The 23,028-nt window shown below is 34.0% G+C and overlaps 1 protein-coding gene across 1 annotated transcript in view; it reads left to right on the forward strand.

Moving 5' to 3' along the window:
* LOC150096758 (uncharacterized) overlaps nucleotides 1-23,028 on the forward strand; it is a 70,183-nt gene that overhangs the window by 37,729 nt on the left and 9,426 nt on the right. The window contains exons 3-10 of the mRNA XM_090408701.1: nucleotides 5,674-5,946; nucleotides 6,057-6,323; nucleotides 6,589-6,764; nucleotides 9,113-9,255; nucleotides 9,812-9,957; nucleotides 10,147-10,228; nucleotides 13,431-13,584; nucleotides 14,194-14,392. Coding sequence (XP_090264827.1) covers nucleotides 5,674-5,946; nucleotides 6,057-6,323; nucleotides 6,589-6,764; nucleotides 9,113-9,255; nucleotides 9,812-9,957; nucleotides 10,147-10,228; nucleotides 13,431-13,584; nucleotides 14,194-14,392 — 1,440 coding nt within the window. The remainder of the gene's footprint in view (nucleotides 1-5,673; nucleotides 5,947-6,056; nucleotides 6,324-6,588; nucleotides 6,765-9,112; nucleotides 9,256-9,811; nucleotides 9,958-10,146; nucleotides 10,229-13,430; nucleotides 13,585-14,193; nucleotides 14,393-23,028) is intronic.

Consider the following 23,028-nt stretch of genomic DNA (forward strand, 5'->3'; position numbering starts at 1 on the left):
CGGTATTCATGCAGTGATTTATTTGAAGTTGAAGTGGTGGGATACACTGACGAAATCGTGTGAATAAATGTATTAAATAAAGCCTTCCCAAGGGTAAAATATCGTAGTTATTGATACATATAATATGTATATTGTCAAGTAAAACGTGTATGAGAAAAAGTAATATAATCACTGTGAAGATTTCCTACAAGCACGCGAAGGTAGTTTTTTTATTTTTTTTTATTTTAAAGATTTAACTAATTTTGCCAGGCACCTTCAAAAAGGTTTGCCATCTCTGAATTAGGTTAACACCAGATTTATATATATAATCTGAGCTCTCATTAACCACAAATACCCTCAAATATTTTATTTTATGACTTTCAAATAAAACTTGTAAATATCCATCCAGAAAAATTTCCAAAAATTTCCATGATGCTTCAAAATACGCAAGACGCAAGACGGTGCTGACTATAAGGGTGAAGCAAAATGCTTTTATAATCCTTGCTATCTGACAAAGTTGATGTGTGAGTAAAGGTTTATGAGCTAAGTGCTCAGCCTGAGTGGGTGCGATTTAAATATCTTCATTTGGAAGTAGGATGGCCTTGGGTCTCCTGTATTTTGAGAAGTCTGTTTCATCATAATTTGCTGCTTGTTGCACTAATTCATTTGGATGTGAAGAGGATGCTGAGAAGAACTTTACTGCTGAAGACTGCAGGAAAGAGTAGATGTAGGGGATATTTGTATCCCGGTGGAGTTGGGCATTTCTGATATACCATGGTGCGTTTAAGATCATACGGAGACATTTGTTTTGCACTCTCTGTAGCTTGAGGATATTTGTACTTGAGGTGTGGCTCCAGGCTGGCGACGGATAAGTAATAATGGGTCGAATCATCAACTGATAAAGGAGCAGTTTTATTTTGGTATCCAGCTTGCTATTCCTATTGATAAGAGGGTAAAGCTGTGCAATGACTCTTGATGCTTTTGTATATGAGGCTTTTATGTGTGAACTGAAGGTTAGTTTTCTCTCCAGCAGTACACCCAGATATTTGGCTCCTGCTTTCCAGGGAATCTTGGTATTAAATAGGAAGATGTCATCTTTGGGAGATATTGAGTTTTTAGTGAAGAGCATGGCGATACTCTTCTGAGGGTTTACTTACAATCTCCATTCCTATAACCAGTGCTCTAATCTCTGCAGGTTTTCTTGCAGTTTCTTGGTGACAAGATGCGGTTTAATAGATCTAGTTAGTATAGCTGTGTCGTCTGCGTATAGGGCAATGATGGATGACATTGGATTGTGCGGAATGTCCGCCATGTAAATCATGAAAAGTATCGGTACCAGTAGGGACCATTGAAGAACTCCTGCCAAGATGCGTCGCTGGGTAGATAATATATCATTTTGTTTGACTTGCATTCGTCTGTCACTAAGAAATGACTTTATTATTTGGACTAGATCTAATGGAATGCCAGCTAAAATCAACTTGTATAGTAGTCCAAAGTGCCATAATTTGTCGAACCCCTTTTCTAAGTCAAGAAAAACTGCTCCGGTGTATTGGTGCCAATTGTAACTTGTGAATTCGATTAGTCTATGAATTTGTTGGGTGGTACTGTGAAATTGGCGAAAACCAAACTGTTCTGAAGGAAGGATGTTTAATTTTTTTTACTGAAAGTTGAATTCTGGAAAGGATAGCTTTTTCTGCTATTTTGCCCAAATTAGAAATGAGATTTATGGGACGATAACTTTGAGGCTGTTGAGGATCCTTGCCAGGCTTGTATATAGGAACTACGTCTGCCAACTTCCATGCAGAGGGAAAGTACTTAAACCTGAACATAGTATTTATTATTGTTGTAAGATGTACGATGGCCTTTCGGGTTAGCAGTTTAATAACTTTGTTGGATATGCCGTCAGGCCCTGGAGCTTTTTTATTCTTTAAGATCTTTATAATGTCATAAATTTCAGCTGGGGAAGTAGGTGTGAGTTGGCTGGTACAGGTATCAGGCCGTTTTAACACGTGTCTGACGTGGCGGTGGACTTTGTAAATATGATTGAAATTTAGATTATTGTATGAAGGGCTACACTGTTTTTCTAAATTTTTAGCTATAGTTTCGGCTTTTTCTACATCTGTGTAAACAATGTTCAGGTCAGATTTGAGAGGAGGAAGAGATTTGTTTTTGTTTTTGATGTTTCTCAGGAACTTCCAAACGGTTTGATCACCAGGTGATATGGAGGCTAATTTGTCTTCCCGTAGTTTGTTTTTGTGGACTTTAAGTGCATCTCTCACTGCACTGTTCATTTTGTTTAGATATTTTTTGTCATACGGTGCTCTGGTATCTTTTTCTTGCTTTATTGTTTTCCCTGATTAAGTTCATTATGTCATCTGGTAGTTGTTTAGGCTTGAAAGCAATTGAATTTGAGGTGATAGATGTTATGGCTGTGTTGATTTGATCAGTACGTTTATTGACTGCAGAATCAATTTCTTCCTTGGAATTAATACGAGGGACGGGATCAATGTAGTTTGGAAGCATTTTGGATAGTTTTTCCCAGGGAATGAAGGTGTGAGGCGAAGGGAGAAATCCCCTCTGATAACCCAGTTGGAGTAGAATAGGATTGTGGTCTGATGATAATTCATTGAATGATTCCAGGGTGTAATACAGGTTGACATTCTGAAGGACAGCTATATCCAAGACGTCGGATGAGCCAGTGGGACTGTGGTGAGTTGGCACTGAGGGGCCAGCCACAGTTGCGCAATTTGAGCTTGTGTAGTTAAAGAGGATACGGCCATTCATATTTGTAGACCTACTGCTCCAGGCGAGATGTTTTGCGTTTAAATCTCCGGCAATAATAACCGGTAGTTTAACGCCGAGGATAGCATCTAGATCTGTGGTCAGCAATGTTTTGGATGGTGGGTTATAAGCAGCATAGATTTTTATGTTTCCGACAGAGTTTGTGATGACATTGATACCTGTGACTTCGAGATTAGTGGTTGTAGGAATGGCTACAGCATGATGGTTGATGTGATTTTTGATGAGGATGGCTGTACCACCACCTCTGTAATCCAGCCTATCATTCCTGTAAAGTTGATATCCTTTGAATTTAGGATTGTCAGCAGGTCTCAGGTGAGTTTCATTAATTAGTAATATATCCGGATTATATCTGTCATTGAATTCCTGCACTTCTGGTATTTTATTTTTAAGGCCGTTGGCATTCCATGCAATAATCATTAGAGAATCTGGGGTAAATTTTTTCCTATGCATTGGAGAGTGCAGATAAAATGGACTATGTTTGCTGCAAGAAGCTTTTTTTAGTGATGAATTTGTGTTACTGAAATCCTGTAACATATTTACAAGAGAAGAGGTGATGATGGATGTTATATTTGAATGTGCATTTGGCATATTCTGGTCATGAACTGCCTTTTTGGGGCGGGCCACATCAGCATATGTTCTTGTTTGGTGTTGAAGATTTATTTTCTTGGGGGGGGGGGCTCAGTTGATGGTGGGTGAACACCTGTCATCTTGTTCAAACTACTAGGAGCCTGATGAACTTGAGCCTCTGGGGCTTTCGTTTCTGTCAGTGAGGTAGACTGACTGATTAACTCAGTTTGTCTGTTTTTTGGGTGGCAAATGCACCCTCTGTAATTTGCAGGGTGGGGGCCACCACAATTAGCACACTTAGCCGGGGTGGTTTTTGGCTTGGAGCAGGTATATGTGGGGTGGGTGTCACCACATTTCAGACATCTATATTGAGCTTTGCACAACTTCTGGGCATGACCAAATTTTTGGCATCTATGGCACTGCCCAGAAGAGGCCCTCTTCCTAAGTGGCTCTGGTGAGACCTTAAGCCCACAGATTGTCTTCAAGTTATAAATATTATTATAGATATTGTGTATTTCCACCAATACCAGAAGCATAGGGTTCTTGTTTGATCTGTGCATTCTGCTGACCTTTATGGGAGGCAGATCTTGCATGTTGAGGTCAGCAGCTATTTCAGCGTCTTCAGATACTCCTCGGAGTACCACTTTTAAATTTTTCTCCGAGGTAAGTGTGAAGGTATACCTCTTACATCCAACTCCTTGGTTAAATTTCTATAGTCGGTCACTGTAGCGGGCTGAATTTTGATGCCCTCCTCTGTGTTGGGAGTAATTTATCTGCAGATTGGCCATGGTGGTTCTTAAGGCTGTCCATCTCTGCTTTTCCCTAAGAATGACTGGAGGCACCTTTTCATTGGTGGAGGCAGAGGAATCTGTATTGGGGGAATCTTCATCCATGCCATTTTCGTTTGCTGACTCCGAGGCGAGAGTTTTGCGTTTTTTTGCGCGCGTGCGTCTCTCCTTGATCTGAATGAGTAGAGTCCGAGATTGCTAGATTTAATTTTTCCTCCATTTCAGGAGCGTCTTCATTTTGATCTTCATCAGTCTCTGGTAAAGAGTAAAGAGTTAAGAAGCCGGGCCATTCAAGCTCGAACTTCCTAAGGAATTTCTTTATGAAGCTGAATGCCAGCCCTTTATCTAGAGAGTCTATAATGATGTCAGGATCTATCATGTTTGATGGCCATTTGAGCTTAAACTTCCTTTGAAGTTCATTTACAAGAATAAGCGCTGGCTCTTCATCCAGAGAATCTGTGAGGGCATCCAAATCTAACAAATTCATCATTAACGATTTGCGTATAAACGCAAGTAATTGCAAATATATGGATCTAAAATAGATGTGCTAACAATGGCGATTCTAACGGCTGTTAGGCCTAACGAATCGCCCTCGTTGCAATTACAGTCCACTTACCTTTGCTGCTGTTCTTAAATACAGTATAATCCGTAATTTAATAACTTTAATCACGTCTCTGCTAGTTAATCTAGCTGCTACACTACAAACCAAAGTTTCTCATATTTGATTAACACCTTCTACCGAGAAGAAAATCCACAACCATATATATATATATATAAACGTAAACTGACCTCCCTGACTCCTTTTACTCTTTTTCCAAGAGAGCATCGCTTCAAAATACACTGATTTCAATAATTATTTAATTATATTTATATAAATAAATTATTAGTGTATTTTTAAAAATTAATTTTTATTCGTTTTTAAGAAAGAATGAAAATTTTTTTACGTTTTTTTTATATTTTAAATTACAATATTAAATTTTTAATAATGTATAATTGCTTGTTAAATTGTCCTACAAAAAGTTGAATCGTATCTCCAAACTTATAGTACATTAGTACAGTAGGAAAATTCATATTCAGGAATTCTTTTATATTAAAAATACATTGTAAATTATTTTACCTAGAAACGTATAATAGTTTAAAGTCTTAAACATTACGTTTTTGTTTTAATTTTTCCTTTGAATTTTATCTCTGTAAAGCAAAACGATCCATGGACACCCAAATCTTTCACATCGCTTTTTCTTTATTCTATTTTCTTTTTTTGGACACCCATCCTCATAAGATTTATTGTAATGCTTCTTTTCATGTTCCTGTCAATTTACTTCGCATTTTATAGCATGTTATCTGTGATTTTAAATGACTCTTTGAGAATAATGATGTGTAATTGGAAGGTACAGCTACACTCGATTGTTCTGTCAATTCTGACGAGAGAGCTACCACTTTCTCTACCCAGCTAAATCATGTAATGGTCTTCTGTGATTTTATCTGAACTATTGACAAGTGTATCGAATGGCCTTAATAAATGTCGATATTATTTCAGGTGGACAAATATGTGACCGCGCTTGGCAGTTCGAGCGAGTTAGGGGTTACGAGTTGGTTGACCGAGAACGCAAAAGGAAGAACGCGTCATCTCTCGAGGAATGCATGAAGCTGTGTTTGTCGGAAGAACAGTTTGAATGCCGATCAGCTAATTACCATCTCGTAAGCAAAGAGTGCTATCTCAGTGATATGGACAGGCATTCGATTCCAGGAAAAAGGATTTTTGCGCCCTCTGCCGAGGATGTAGATTACTTGGAAAGCAACTGCGTTGATCGTAAGTGCTTTGAATCAGAATCGTTACTTTTAAATTATTTCAAAAACAGTGCGCGTGCATAATAGAATGTTTAAAGCAATATTTAACGACGATGTTTACATTTCTTTCAGAGCCTGATCGCCTTTGTGAATTCGTGAAGATAAACGGGAGAATATTAAAGACGGTAGATGCAGTATTCCCTGATATACAGTCCGTTGAGGAATGTCGAAACAAGTGCCTTAGTATGAATTATCGTTGTTATTCTTTCGACTTGGGAGATCCTACTAACAGCGTTTGTCGCATTAGTCATTACACAACATCTTCCCTTCTTCATATTCAAGATCCCTATTTAGAAATATCCGGGGCTTCCACCTACGAAACATCTGCTTGCTATAAAGGTAAGGAGATATTATCTGCTTACTACAAAAGAAGGAAAACATTGATGAGAGATAAGGAAATCCAAATTAATTATCTGCAAAATTAGACATAAGGAAATCTAAATGCAAATATAGTTAGGTTGTGATTATTTATAATATAATGATCAGTATATTTTAAAGGTGTATCAATGTTTCTTAAAAATTTAATAAGAAAAGTGATTATTGAAATAAAAACGTTATTTATAATATTTTTTATTTAATTTACTATTTTATTATTAATTTATAGTGACCATTGATTGCTATGCTAGAGAAATGATAGCCAAAGTGAAAACAAGCAAGCTATTTAATGGCAAAGTATATGTGAAATCACGTCCTAATTCTTGTGTCACTGACGTCATCAGTAGTCTAGAGTTCGAGATAAAAATGGCCTATCACGATCTAAATTGTGATGTGAAACAGGAAGTAAGTCTCACTTCGATACTTCCGTTGTTTCCATGTATTTGAATATAAAATAGTACATTATTTTTTCACTTATATGATTGATTCTTTTCATTTTAATAAAAAAATATCGGTAAGATAAAAAAATAACTGAAAAATGTTGCTAATATTAATAGTTTTTATTTTCTGAAAAAGATTGAATATCACAATTAGAATTATTCTTGTATCGCAAAAAAACGTATACTATCATGTCTAATTGAACAGAAAATCAAAAATCACTGTAACAAAAAATAATGTAACAAGAAAGTTTAACTACTGGTTCTTTAGTGCCTCAGGCATGGAAATAACTGATCACTAGGGGATAATATCAGTGGAGATAAAATGTCTTGAATTCTTCAAGATATTTTTGTTTTTGCTGACTAAGCTGAGATATTTTCAATTTAACGAAAATGGGCAGTGGATTTGAAAATCCACGTTTATGGATTTTTCAAGGAAGACTGGGTTATCGCGTCTCAGATTAAAGTAGACCAACATAAGATTTTTTTAAAATATTTATCCCACATACGAGAGGTACAAGAGTCTACGGTTTTACCTAATCTTGTTACCAAACATGGCTAAGTGAAACCAAAATTGACAGTTTTAATAGAAATTATAAATACTAAATATTGATCCAACCAGAGTGTAGTTATGCTTGCTTACAATGCAGTGACAGATAAACGAATCTAATAAGCTGTTATATAATTTAAAGAATGTAAAGCTGACAGAGATTGCAATAAAAAAAAACAATAATGTTTACTCATTAGCAAAAGCTGATTATTATTTTTTTTGTTGAAATATATGAAACAAAATAGTAATTGGACCAAATAACAGAAAACAAATAAAAGAAACTAAAGAATGCTGAGGGAAACACTTGAGAATTTTTGATTTCCTTACAACCCATTTCCTTAGATATCGTATTTTATAACTTCTCTATTGTCGACGTCGTTATTTCGTAATAAAAACTACAATTTTGACCTTAGGCTGTTGAAGAATGGGAATGGGAAAGGAAACTTAGTCTAAGGAATAAATTGACCGGCAAAAGTGAACACAAGAACTGCCACTTACGGAAGACAGCTGTCAATATCGAGCCAGGTGCCGATGACTCCTGCTAAGGTGTGACGCAAGTAGTCGTTTCTTGACCGTTTGGTCCGTCAGTGTTTACGATGGCAAGTAGTACTTCACTATCACGAAATGATTAGGTCGAAGGTCATTTCTCTCTCAGGAGAAGCAGGAAAAAACTATTAAAGATGCTCAAGAGACATCTTCGATAGGATGTTTTTTTTTTTGTTCAGAGTTAAAAGCAATTGATATCATGTGGAAGAAGCTGTGATGGTTGCTGAAAATAGTTTTTCTTCTTTTAAATCGATTAATATGATAAATGAATGTTTGGAGAATTACCAGGTCTAGTTCAATACCTCAAGTCGTGCAAAAATAAACAAATAAAATAATAATAGTAGAAGAAAATGAAATCTCCTCAGAGCTATATAAAAAGCAATCTTACATTTAATGTTAATGATAGTTTTCTAGCGATGTAAATGACTTTAGTAGTTAAGCATGAACATTTTAACGAAACTTTCAATTGTTCGACTTATACTGTTAAAAATCTCTGAGCAAATTCATATTGTTTATTCTCAACAAGGTTCATGGATAACTGGCCGACAAGTTTGACATGAACAAGAGGAGACTGTCGATGTTTTCAATGCTGGACGAAATACAGGAGGAGTAGCATGACACCGAGGCTGATGTATTTCATGTTTAAACTGAACAATGGAACATAAAACAGAACATATGCAAGAAGACTGTACCAAGGATTGAACGAGTAAAGAATGTGGTTGCAATATAAACAATTCAAAGACAGTGGACAGAATGAACTTTAACCAAATAGTTTGAAGTACAATTTTGTTCCATTGCACAAAATCTTTTAAAAGTTTGACCTAACCGGATTCCCTTCTAGTAAACCTGTCGCCTATTTGTCCTGTTGCGTTATTGACTGTCACTCATCTATTGTAGCCTAGTTGTCTATTACCCAGTTACTACCTAACCGTTAATTACAAGCCTTTCCCATCAGTGACGTAATCTGGATTCGTGTATTCCCTTGTTGCTAAGGAGAAGATTGAACTATCTTAAGTTAACTTTTACTGCTTATTATCTACCAATATTCTCTCATCAAATAACAGAACTTCGGACAGAGAAGTATTAACCAATCGAAAGCTCAGAATAATGATATAAATTATATTATCAGAATACTGTATTGATCAGAATAATCACGTGTTTTGTTAGCGACGTTTTTAACTTTCTTTGTTTCTTTTTTTCCCTTTTCTTTGTTATTTTAGAGCTCCTCAGAGTTTTCCAATGATATTATTATCCAACACCACGACACCATCGTTACCAATCAAGATTTAGGAGTCTCTCTTCACTGCAAGTACGATCTTTCTAATAAGAGTGTGGCCCATGGAGTGAAGCTAAATGTCGTTGGGTTAGTAAGTACAGAAGTTGAAATGTTTTTTTATTAATTTTACAGCACTTACTCAGGAAGAGTCTGTAGGTTAGACGATATCGCCTATATCTTTTAATTTGGAAAGACCTGGGTTCAAAACCCGTCTAGGATTTAAACTTTTATAAGGTATTTATCAGGGCACTTGTAACATGTAAAGATGTGATTCTACATCGACTGTGCAAATTGCAGGCACAAAATCAAATAGACTAAAAAAACAATCTGTATTTTTTTTAAAGACAGATTGTTTTAGTACACAGATTTTGCCCAGAATCTCCCATGGGAGATTCTGGGATAATCGCACAACACTTCGTTGTTGTTGTTGTGGTCGTACTTGGTCACCTGAGCAAATTAATTTGGGGATTATATCACCCTAAGCCTAAAATACTAATTGAAAAGCAACATAAAATACACTTAACTTTCTTTTATAATTTACGTGACTATACAAACTGATTTCTGCTATGATTATTAATGTTAATTTGCAACTTAAATGAAATAATTTTCAATCAAGAAACACGTTTTTTTTTTGTCTTTTTAGAGATATCGAATCCATAGGAAGTAAATATGAAGCGGTTAGTTCACCGAATATTACCATGAGAATCACCGACAGAGAAGGAAACGAGCTGTATGACGCCAAAGTTGGAGATTCCTTATTTCTAGTGTTTGAGATCACAGACGCAAACAGTAAGTGAATATACCATCGCGCACTCTATAGATATCAGTTTAATCCCAGATGAAATAAATTTAGAGAATGGAACTAATCGATTAATTGCCGTATTTACATATTTTGTAGATAAAGGAATTACATGGATAATTATACAAATATAGATATTTATACAAGTACAAATAAAATACAAATATTTCCATTTTCAGCTCCGTATGACATATTAGCCCGTGAATTGATTGCATTGGATGGCACAGATAACAATGAAATCCTGCTGATTGACAGCCTTGGGTAAATATTTTCAATAGGTCTCTTCATTGTTATTGTGTGCAAAATAAATTCTATTAAAATGCATTAGCTTAAGGTCATCAAACATGCATATAAAAAAAATAAAAATTTTCGGTGGCTCACAGTGTTTTCATTGCAATGCTTTTCTTTTGGTCTCTGATAAATATCATTCTACACAGTTAGAAAAAGATTTAGATTTTCTTGGAGTCTAACATGGCGATATTCGAACAAACAACACGTTTATTGAAGACCGGATAAGTTTATTCGAGATTCCCTTGTTAAAATATAGTTGAAATAATAGTTTCCCCATTATTATTATTATTATGACATACTGTATTAACAGTATGTATATAACATATAATACGAGAACACAAGGCATATACTATATAACATATAATATATGCCTTGAAATACTATACAATATTAATTTATGTATATATTGACTAGTTTTGCAGGCTCTGTGGTATACTGCTTCATCAGCATTAGAATTACATTAAATGCACTTAAAATAAGAACATCGACAACATCATTCAAAAGTAAAAACCAGCAACAGACAGATTACGATAATGCGCCACGCGCATATAAAATACGCGCGTGGCGCATTATTATAGACTGACTGCTATTCACAGTAATAACGAGAGAGAGAGAGAGAGAGAGAGAGAGAATAAAAGTAACTTGAGGAGGAAATCTAAAGGCAGAGAAGAAAAATAGCCTACAATATGAAAAAGAAATCACGCTCAAAGCCTCCGCAGCCATTTCAGATATGAATATTTATAAGACCAGAGTACTCACAGGATTTTGAGTTTTGTGCTAACACACACACACACACACACACACACACACACACACACACACACACACACACACACACACACACACACACACACACACACACACACACACACACACACACACACACACACACACACACACAAAGGTCATCTGCTAGATAAAAAGTCAGCATTGCAGGATGAACTTGATCGGCAACAATGTTTAAATATTCCTTGGATGATACAACTTTCAGCGATATCAGAGGACTCGTTCCGTATCGACAGAACAGCCCCATACCATGACACCACCTCCAAAACTTTGAGTTGTGTTTACAAGGCAAGCTGGGTTCAATGCTTCATGAAGCTCCCTCTAAATTCTCTGCCTGAAGGTGTATAATTGCCGCACACAGGTCGTTCTGTTTGTCCGTACAAGGCCTTCTCAGAAGACAGCGATCTCGTTGTTGACAAACTGTCTTATGACCACAGTTATGCCTCATATACAAGAAATGTTGGATGTTTTTTCACCGATTAAACCCTCAGGATATCTTACCTTTTGAGAAACCACTCAGCTCCGCTGTTTTCAAAATCGTGGTTCCATTCAAACGGGAACCCACAATAAGCCCTTTATCGAACCCCGAAATATCCTTTCTTTTTCCCATTGCAAAAACTATTGACGATTATTGGCCAGCAGCAGCCTTCTTCAATAGATATGTAATCACGTGGTGACGTACGACCAAGTAACCTATAAGCTGCGTGAGTGACGTTTACATCTACATAAAGGTTTCTGACTCAGTGGCCAGTAAATGCAAACATATATATACACACACATACACATACTGGCCACTGAGTTAGTGGCCAGTATGTGTATGTGATCGTAATAAATATAGATGTATATATGTGTCGTAATAAACATATGTCCTGTGTACCAAACTATATGTTCAATCAAGCAAAATTATATATGATTTATTCATAAGACCACCCTCGTTCCTAATACGCTTGTACAATTAATCCCAAAGCATTGCATGAAACCTTAGAAGCCATCCTAATTCACCTTTATCTTGTCCAGCATGCCAAGGTAATTAGATGCCCTCGAAAGTTTTGTAGGCATTGATATCAGAGCAGGTTTAGCATCGCGCTGTTGTTTGCTGAGATTCTTTATGTCCTTGTGAGAAAGGCTTCGTTAAACAGTTATTCACCAGCAGTAACTGCTGAAACAATACGAATACATAAAATTAGTGGATCGAAGGATCCACTAATTTTATGTATTCGTATGAAGTAACAGTATTCGATGAAGTAACAGCCGACCTAATACGGTCCACTCTGTTCTTAAAGAATGTAATGTTGTTCATTTGGTAGAGGACAGAGTTCGCTTTCTTTTTTTTGTTCTAGAAAGACTTGTCATCAACATACACCTCTTTCTTCTACCAAATAAACAACATTACATTCTTTGAGAACAGAGTAAGCCGTATTAGGTCGGCTATTACTTCATCCTTCGATCCACTGATTTTATGTATTCGTATTGTTTCAGCAGTTACTGCTGGTGAATAGTGAATTTGAGTAGTTAATCAAATTTATCAGATTAAAATACGACCTCGTTTCAGGAGTTTCTGTTATGAAAGCCTAGATAAACAAGAATTTACTGTAGTATACAATTTGGGAACCTCCCTTGATTTTTTTTTTTTTTTAACTAAAATCTCTAGAAATCAAATCAGTAACTAACGTTACTTACAACTCAAAAGTAAATATTTAATATAAATAAATATTATAATAATCTTGATGTTTATTAATAATATTAATAATTAGCATTATTAATTATTACTCATATTATCAATCCTATAATCATTACAATAATATTATGAGAGTATTCAACACCTGAAATTACTGTGTTATGCCATATTGTCTCTGCTGTATGTATCCAATACACCCACAGACATTGTTATTTCATCTTTGATAAATTTAAAAACTTTATTCAATAAATATAAATGATTTTCCTCAATATTGGCGAAAAGCCAATTTTGAGCATCACGTATGCATTGAAGCAAGCCACCAATTAGAACAAAAACAATCAGAAGAGCCTGACAGTTGAAAGTTTAGTGAAGGATAAGCTCCATCCGCTGTTTCTTATTTTTAAAACTGCTGCGTGTGCTTTGTCTCATTGATAGGTTTATAATCCCATAACTGAGAAAAAAAATCGACCGCAGAACACGCAGTGCATACGCAATAATACTAATTAGAAATAGATATTCAAAATGGTGAAAATTGTCTGTGGTTCTAGTGTTAATCTCCTGCGGGGATGCACTTGGATGGCTAAAACCAGATAGCTGAAACAAGAGTTTACTATAATGCATGTTAAAATAATTTAAATCTTGTTGAAAATATATGAATGCTATCTCAATGTGCCATGACAATCACTTGACTCATTTTCTCACTGACAGGTGTCCCACGGATAGTAATATTATGGGTCATCTAGCAAAAATAGAAAAAGATGGTCAAAAAATTCATGCACCCTTTGATGCATTTAAATTTCCGACGTCAGAATTTGTACAGTTTAAATCTCTGGTGACCCCATGTGTTCCGACCTGTGAATCGGTAAGAAAACATGCACTTTTATATATATCATAAAATACCACTCTAAAATGTCTAGGACAGATTTTTTTTTTTTTTAGAGGCTAATACACAATACAGATCATATTGAATATAGTTACAATCCCGGATATCTTCAAATCCTTTCTCCCATTTGGATTTTTGAGTGGGGAAGAAGAAATCGTAGGGAGCATAAATCTTCCCCATACAAAATTATGGGGAAGATTTTTTTTTTTTTGTCTACTCAAGGCCGATTTGTAACTATTCTCATCCGGGAAATCTTGATTAGATTACGTACAGAAACTGCTGTCCTGGATATTTATGATAAGTTCTCATAGAATTAAAAAGTATAAATTTTTAATAGTATAACTAATATAAATTTTATTCATGTACCGGAAGTGGATTTTCAGCTTCCGGTGTGAGTTTATCTTAATGGCTGCTATCGGTCTGCTTAATGAAAATTATATGTTAGAAATGTCACTAATATGTAATATTATTACCTGACGTAATAATTGTACGTTTTCATTTATGATATTTTTATACATTTTTATATGGAAATTAATGTTTTGTATGCTTACGTTTATCTGTTACTATTTCTACTTTAAACACTATTAGGTTCAGTGTTCAACACAAGCTCGTGAGACAATTTCTCGGAAGAAACGTAATTCCAGAATGGAAAGATCTAAAAGGGGAACAGAAAAAGATGACATCATTGTGACACAATCCATAAAAATTCTTGACAAATTTGGCTTCGATAAAAGAAAAGGAGAACAGAACAGTGAAGATCCTAAAACAACAGGTGTACGTAGAAAAGGTAAGAAAAACAATTCTCATAAATAATTCACACTTATTTTTAATTTTCTTTCTTTATTTTAATCCGCTTCCATTTATGGTTCAGTGATTTCCCGGTTCATTAAGTTTTAGAGTTGATTTTCACTCATAATTTAACTTAATTCTCATTTTTCGTTTTTTTTCTTAATTACTTCTAGGTAATTTAACCGATAACACAAGCTGTCTAAACATGGCTGGCTTGATTGTGGCTTCCGTGTTTTTCTTAGTAACGCAACTGATAATTTTGCTTGTGTGGGGGCGCTCTTGGCGGCGGAAGAAAAAGAAAAAGATGTCTAAGCGAGCTTCCTGGAATAATATTGACATTTTATGCAAGACTAGAAGTAAGAAATTTTGTAGTAATTGATATTAATAATAATGTTGATAATTGACTTGTAAAGTTATGATTTAAAACATCTGAAGCAATATGATTAAAACTAAGCTGTTATTTTTATTAACATAAAATAAGTCTTGGCATAAAGTTTCTATAATTATAAATACAAATTCGATCTATAAAACATTCGGTTTGACAGATTGAATGCAATGGATATGAAGACATATATTATTTATTAAAATAATTTCTTTTGTTTTAAAAATAATAGTCAGAGTTATATTTTATTTGATCTTTTTATTTAAACTTCAAAATTCTTAAGTTTCTTAAAGTATTCTGAAAGTATTTAATACACCTTTAATATTTTTATATCAAAATATTATAATTATTTAAAGTATATAAATTAAAATTTGTGTTTGTAGGGAAGTTTATAAACTGACTTCTATTGTCTACCCCTTTAACTTTATAGTTGAGTTCCATTTAATCTGCAACTTTAACGGAGGATTCCAGTTCATGATTAGTTTGCGCCAAAGATCCTTGAGACCAGTTAGCTCAGCCTCAGTTGGAAATCACTTAAAATTATTAGTTGCATGATAAGCGGGATTAAAACAGAGACCCCCTCCCCCAATAGAAGTTGCGAATGATCTGAAGCATCAAAGACTTAGAGATTCGATTCTAATTAAAGACAAACTTTTCTTTTCGTTTTTTTTTTTCGATGTAAGGCACACAGATTTTTAATCCCACAACTGAACCAAATCGGCTGTGAAAATGCAAGTTTGAATGGCTGAGTGGAGATTTGAACCCAGTCTTTGATTGCCGAACCTCATCCACTCTGTAAGCAGTAGGTTGGGCTAGAATAAGCGGGATTAAAACAGAGACCCCCTCCCCCAATAGAAGTTGCGAATGATCTGAAGCATCAAAGACTTAGAGATTCGATTCTAATTAAAGACAAACTTTTCTTTTCGTTTTTTTTTTTCGATGTAAGGCACACAGATTTTTAATCCCACAACTGAACCAAATCGGCTGTGAAAAATGCAAGTTTGAATGGCTGAGTGGAGATTTGAACCCAGTCTTTGATTGCCGAACCTCATCCACTCTGTAAGCAGTAGGTTGGGCTAGAATCTCAAATGTATGTTTGAGAACTTGAGGTTTTAAAATTTTGTGCCTGAAGGTTTAACACTCGACTTAATCATATTTTAATGTATTTTGATATTTATTCAAATTTAAAAATTAGTTTGTTGATTAAGTCTCTTTAAATGAACAGACAGCAGATATCCTGATAGTTATTATTACGAAAATCCAAGCGACTCCCCTGTCTATGATGTGGTTTATAACATCCCAAGACTGATGCCTCGTCATTTCTGATGATAACTACAAAACAGCAACAAAGTGCATAGTATGTATGATTTTAAACTATAAAATTTGATATTATATATAAGAATTGGTGTACAATTGATATACTCTGAAATATGCTAAAAATTTCGAGTTTTCCAAAAATTAAAAAAGTAGTTAAATAAATAAATATAAAAACAAATATAATATATAGAAAAAATCAATAAAAGTGAAGCATTCTATTAAAGATATTATTTTTGAATACTTTTATGATTCATGAAGGTATTTGTTTAAGATTTCAATTTTTTTCCCTTTATAGCACTTAAATAAAGTGCAGTATGGAACTAATACGATGAAATGTCGAGATAAGTGAGCTTTGCCTCCGAGGAGGGAGACTTTTTGGTACACAAAACAGGTCGCTACCAAAGTGAGTAGGAGATTTATAATCTCCAGTGAAACTGCATTAAGGATATTGTAGAAAGCCTTCAAGAACATAGAAACAAGCATGTGCTTCAGAAAGAAATAAATTACCTCCCGTCAAAAAATCTGTTATGTTTTTTCTTGTGTTTTCTTTCTGTTTGAAAAGTTTTGTTTGTTGCATTGATGGATGTGATGCAGTGCTTAAAAATCAAAAAGTTACGCTTCCATGAAATCTACAGGTATGTCAAACTCAATATACATAATGATGACGTAATGCTCTCATTGCAACAGTAAGTTCTGTGCACGTGACGAAGTATTCAAGGTAGACTGCATAACACAGTGGCTAAGATACGCTCCATTACATTTAAATGTTCTGCATTCCAGTCTAGCTTAGTCCACGAATATTCTAAGGAACTAGAAAATATTAATGATAATAAATAAATGTCTTTACGCATGTCAGTCCATAGATATTTGTTGCGTGACTGTATCTGTTATTGTTTTCCCGGACAACAATACCTGAAAAACAAAAGATACATAGAACGAAATTTTAACAATTTATATGTCTGAAATTCTGATTTGTCAATTAATTACATAAACAATGCATACTCAACTAAACCACTCTAAAACCTTGCTACTTTAAAACAACAATACGCAAAACAAATGACCATAAATATTAAGATCCGAATTATTTACATAAATATTATAAATTCCATAAAATAATTATGTTCAGATGTTGCAGATTCACAACAATTAAATTTTTATTAAAAGAGGGATTAATTGTTTAACAAATATATTGTGAGGTAACAGCAGATATAATATTTCATTTAGTTATTAGCAACGATATAAAATTTAAATAATTCAAGACAACAGGTACTGAAAATTAATATTTCGGATATACTGTTTGTTTGAAACAAAATTGATGAGATTTATATTGACATTAAGGCTTAATCGACTTTAGGAAATACTTACCTTGGATACAGCGAAGTGATTTTATTTTTGGAATACGAGAAGAATTCCATGGTTTAATTCTCCAAAGTATACTTCACTTCAAAAAAAAAAAAAAAAAAAAAAAAAAAAAAAAAAAAACTTCAAAAAAAAAAAAAATAAAACAACAACAACAATAAATAATAGTTAACAATTTCAAATTTCGCATTTATAAATATATCTAAAACATTCTCATAAAATTGATTTTATTTATAGTTGCATGAATATAATAAAATATGATATAATCAACTCGAATTTATTTGGAAAAACTATACTCAGGATCAGTGGCGGCTCGTGGCTTGAAATCGGGGGGGGGGGGGGGGGCTGCAACTTTCGAATTATACATACACACTGCAAGTACAGTGTATACGTGTTTGGATAAAATATCAAAATTATGGTAAAAATTAAAAAAAAATAAACTGAACATGAAAAAATATTGTTTATTATTGATAAAATTATGCAGTTTAGTATAATTCAAAATTACTTAAAAATTAAAATCCATTCCAGTGAAACCAGTTAACTAAAATATAAACAATTTTTGGACATTACAATTAAATCCTTTAATTGTAATGTCCAAATATTTAAAGAGGCGGAATAAACAAGATAAGCACTACGAACACTCTACTATAAACAACAGTGGAACTGCGTGACGGACAGTGCCGCATTACGCTAATAGCTCGCATCTCACTATGACGTGCATATGCTTTCGCGCGCAGCAATACGACACTGTGGTAAACACAGTACTGCTAGCGTCCTTCGCCCTCCTAAGTGCTACAAGATGGATTTTTATTATTTTTTATACAAAATGAGAGAATTGTATAGGATTGTTGACGATAAAATTAAATATTACAAGTAAATATAAATAAACTAATGAATATATTTATATATCGAGAAAAATTAGGAGTGCTGCAGTTCCGCAGTGCCTATGCAAGAGATTTATATTACAAATGTAATTAAATGTTTATGATTTAGTTATACTAAGGTTTAATAATAATACCTTATCCTTTCCATTTCTTGTCTTATATTATTTTAAGATCTATTATATTTATGATGGCTTTTAAAGTCTAGAGTAATATCTATAAATCTTTTAAAATACAGAATACTAATTGCAATCGATGATCAAGATATGCGTTTATTATGAATAGAAATACAGAGATCTCTCGCTTCCAATGAAATAAGACAGAAAATAGAAGAGGATCTAAAAATCATGGCAGGATATGCGCACGTGATTTTGAGTCTTTTGACAATGGCGTATGAACAATGAAGTCTGCTGAAACGACCCATTGATGTACACTTTTACCTAAAAATCATTTTCTCTGTCAACAATTGCATGCTTTTTTTTTTTTTTTTATCAACAAAGAAATAATCACGCATTCATTACAGGGGAATTTGTTTGTCACTGCAATGGACGAGATTTTACAGTATTCACTCGAATGTGAAATTCAATGAGAAAGTTTTATATTTATTTTATCGAAATGTTAAAATGCAACTGATTTTTTTACATGTCAATTTCTTTAACTATTCGAATATTTGGTAGCCGTCACTTTTTTTTTTTTTTTTTTTTTTCAAATGCAGCGAATAGAAATGAATTTTAAATTAGATATGTACAATTGAAAATTCATCAGAACAACTCTGTAACTGCGCTTTCCAATTAATGAAAATAAATCAGTTTCTCATAACTTGTCTTTCGGATACTTAAAACTATTTTAATGATTTAAATGAACAGAATTATTGTATAGTAAAATAAGACTCTTACTGGAGTTAAAAGTTGACACTTTTACAGTAATATATATATGTTACTGTAAAACTGTCATGAACGAGGTTCTTGCAAAGGTCGATAGATGGCGCCTCATCATTAGTTGCCAATACTGAAGCCCGCGTTTTCACGTATCTTCGGAATTCAAGATGTGTGTAATGAGTGTCAGTGTTTTTTATTTATTTTAACAGTAATTAGAGCTTTTGGGTTTGGGCATGGCTTCAAGATAATTTCGTCTCTCAAAAATGGGCGTATTAAACCATGTCACAGTGTAGGGAATTCCATGTGCTGTCCTATTTCGCCGTACATTTGACCTTCTTTCGCTTAAAGATGATAATTTTTAAGCGAAAGAAGGTCAAATGCCTCCCCACTCCTTCTAATACCGTAATTCTACGATTTCCTTAGTTTATATATCATATATCATGCCTAGCAAATTTTCACGTTAATTTTTATTATCGTTGGTGTCAAATATTTAGAATGATGCGTTTGAATTCTAAATATCAGAAACTAAAGTAAACTCACTAAATTAAACTAAACAGTTTACTTTAAGGGGTGGTCAATTGAAACCAGTAAATTTGTATTAAATGATGAATTTTTTTTTATTTTATTTATTTATTTATTTTTTATTTTTACAAGGTGAGGTCGATAGCCATATCGCCCATCCTTTACATAACTTTTATAATGTGATCCATATAGATGATGAATATTAGTGGAGATCACGTGCACCCTTGTCACACGCCTGATATAACATCAAACCATCTTCCTGTATCTCCTTCAATTCTAATTGTTGACTTATATCTTAAATAGAGATTATGTATTGCTTGATATAATGTCCCATTTGCACCACAAAACTGGAGTGTTTTGACGAGCTTATCTCTTGGTCTATCCCTAGTCATGCACTTACAAGATGTACAAAGCTTAAATACAAAACCCTGTTATATTTCCACCGAATTTTTCTTCCACAATTATTCTTAGCTTATTCTCAAGTATGCTTGGATAAATCTTACCTGGAACACTTACTAGAGAATTTCCTCTGTAATTACCGCATTCCCTTTTTATAAACGGGTACGATGAGAGCTCTACTCCAATCATTTGGAATTCGATCCTCTTACCAGACCTTCTCCATCATGCTCTGCAGCCACAGTAAAACTTTCATACCTCCATATCTGAGCATTTCTGGCTGAATTTCATCTCCTTCAGCTGCCTTTCCACATTTCTGACTTTTGATGGCTACTTCAAGCATGGATAGGTATTCCTGATTGCATGCCTGGTCGGTGTTTTTTAGCACTGTGCTGTCACTGATTTCATGCCTCATGAATGCTCTCTGCCACGGTGCTTGTTTCACGTACAATATTTCAAAGAAATTACTCCAAATATCTTGAAAATATGACTTCCTTATATTTGTATTCTGTATTCTTACTAGAGTCATCCCATGAATTTTGTTTAGCTAGTTTTACAAAGCTCATCTAATTTTTTTTTTTTTTTTTTTTTTTTTTTTTTTTTTTTTTTGGACTGCCTATCTAATTTGTTGGTTTACCATGAAGGTTGGATTATTTTATCGATACAAATTCATCGCATGCATTCCTAAATTAATCATTCAGTGATTATTTCTTCAGAGTCTGATACTGAAACTAAACCGTTTGGTTGTTGTTTTCGAAGTCAATTTTTATTGAATAATAGTCTAGCTAATTCTACTCTGAATACTTTTTAATTCTATATACTACGTATAACACGATCATTATTTCTATATTAGTCATTTTATCTTGCTTCAAATTAAGTGATGAACATTTCCTATTTTAAATTCTCTGAATACTCTTGAATCCTGACCGAGCATGAAGATAGCACTAATAGCACAATCAATAAGACTTTTATCATTGTTTTCTGTCTACATGAATTTGTGCACATTCTTTTCGCTAGAACATGGTGTTTTTTAATTACGCGTCCGTGTCTTCAACAGAAATTTATCGGTCACTTACCATTATCATTAACGTTGTACCACTTTTCTCTAAATTTCATTTTCCATTTTTCATTTCTTAACTTAACGTTTAGATCACCAACAAGTGCACAGAAAAACAACAATAAAAAAAAGTCCAGAGAGAGAGAGAGAGAGAGAGATACATCGACGCTTCTTTTTATCAACACCTATCTCACAAGTTAGGCTTTATCAAAGCGTTAGTGCATTATGCCCCATAGATTTGCTTCTAAGACAAGAAAAAACATTTATTAAGTCAACTTTCATTTCAAATGGTTGCAACTCCGATATCATTTAAAAAATAAGCGGAAATTACAGCAAAGCGTCAGAATATTAATGAAGAAAATCGCCATCACTGCAATTCTCATATGAAAACAGGACAACAATGTTTGCTTCAGAACATTTCTGTAGTGGCAACCATATTTGGAAACTTGCAACACCACTGAGGACAAAGATGAGCCGATATGTTGCAGATGCATTTTTTTTATCGACCCAAATCATCTCAGTGGCACTTCTCGAATAACAGAAATCACACAAATAACTTGACACTCAGTTTTCTGAAGTATGACAACCCCGTCATGTCATTAAGATTGAGGCAATGCAAACTATTAATTTGGCATTTGCCTTACCAAAACGTAATCATATCAAAGTATCCTAAAAAAAAAAATAATTTCAATACATCGCGGACATGCAACTTAATATAACTTGTCACTGGCAAGCTGTTCTCAAACATACCAAAGATGCATTGAACAGTGGAAGGATCAAAATCGCTCATAAAATCAGAGAGAGAGTTTGTAGTTTATTTGAATTATAGTTGAAGAAGCAAAGGCTATAAAGCCAACGTATCGTGTCTGTCAATTGCGTGTCCAGTTCTGTGTTGGTCTGTCTAGAGGAATGAAAAACCTCCACCTCCGCATTAGACCGAGCAACTCACCTTCATGTGAAATATCGGGGAAGGAGAATTGTACTTTGAAGGGGTGACTCAGAAGTAAACTTCAGATCATTTAATTTCCCCTTTAAAAATGTATTCTCAAATATTTTGATCATGGATAGAAAAACCAGGTATGGCAGCAAAATCATCAATTTAATGTTGGGTGCAGGATATTTCCGATTTTTTTTTGCCTGCAATATATTCAGTGTTATTTTATATCTTTAAAAAGCACATAAATAGATATCAAAAGGGAAAGTTAGTGGTTTTTATTATCATAATTTATACAGAATTACGCACCGATCATTACTGATGTTCATAAATAAAACTATTAGGTGCTGTGGAAGTGTAGAGAAAGATGCGCTCCACACATATTAGGTCCTCAACAGGAGAGGAACAAGAAAGAAAAGTGTACTCCATAAAGGTAATACTTTCACGTTTCGAACAACGTTATTTACTATGTAATGGAACATGCGACTCAACTGAAAAAATTTCTTACTTTGAAAAATCTAAAAACTTTCTAGAAAAAATTTGAAATATTTTAATACTTTGGAAATCATTCGGCACTTCAAAAAAATTTTGCATATCCACTTTAAGGACATCCTCGTTACTGACTCATAAAAGTTGCAAGGCTTTTATGAATATTCGGTTTAGTCATTTCGTCATTAAAAATACCGACACCGGTGAATAGATAATGCAACTACACTGGAATGTGAGTCTAAGTGTTTAAAATCTTAATGTAAAAGAGAAAAACGGTACATTGATAAGTTTTCGTCTCATTAATAGCTACTAATTAGAAATGTGATACAAATCTAAGAATGTTCCTATGCACAAATGGACAGACTATAATTTATTAGTAAGGGTTCCATAAATCGTATTTTAATAAAATTCTTTCATTT

This window comes from Typopeltis vanoorti, chromosome 18 (assembly GCF_054136105.1).
Source record: "Typopeltis vanoorti isolate ZY-2024b chromosome 18, IOZ_Tvanoo_1.0, whole genome shotgun sequence".
In the NCBI taxonomy this organism is placed as follows: domain Eukaryota; kingdom Metazoa; phylum Arthropoda; class Arachnida; order Uropygi; family Thelyphonidae; genus Typopeltis; species Typopeltis vanoorti.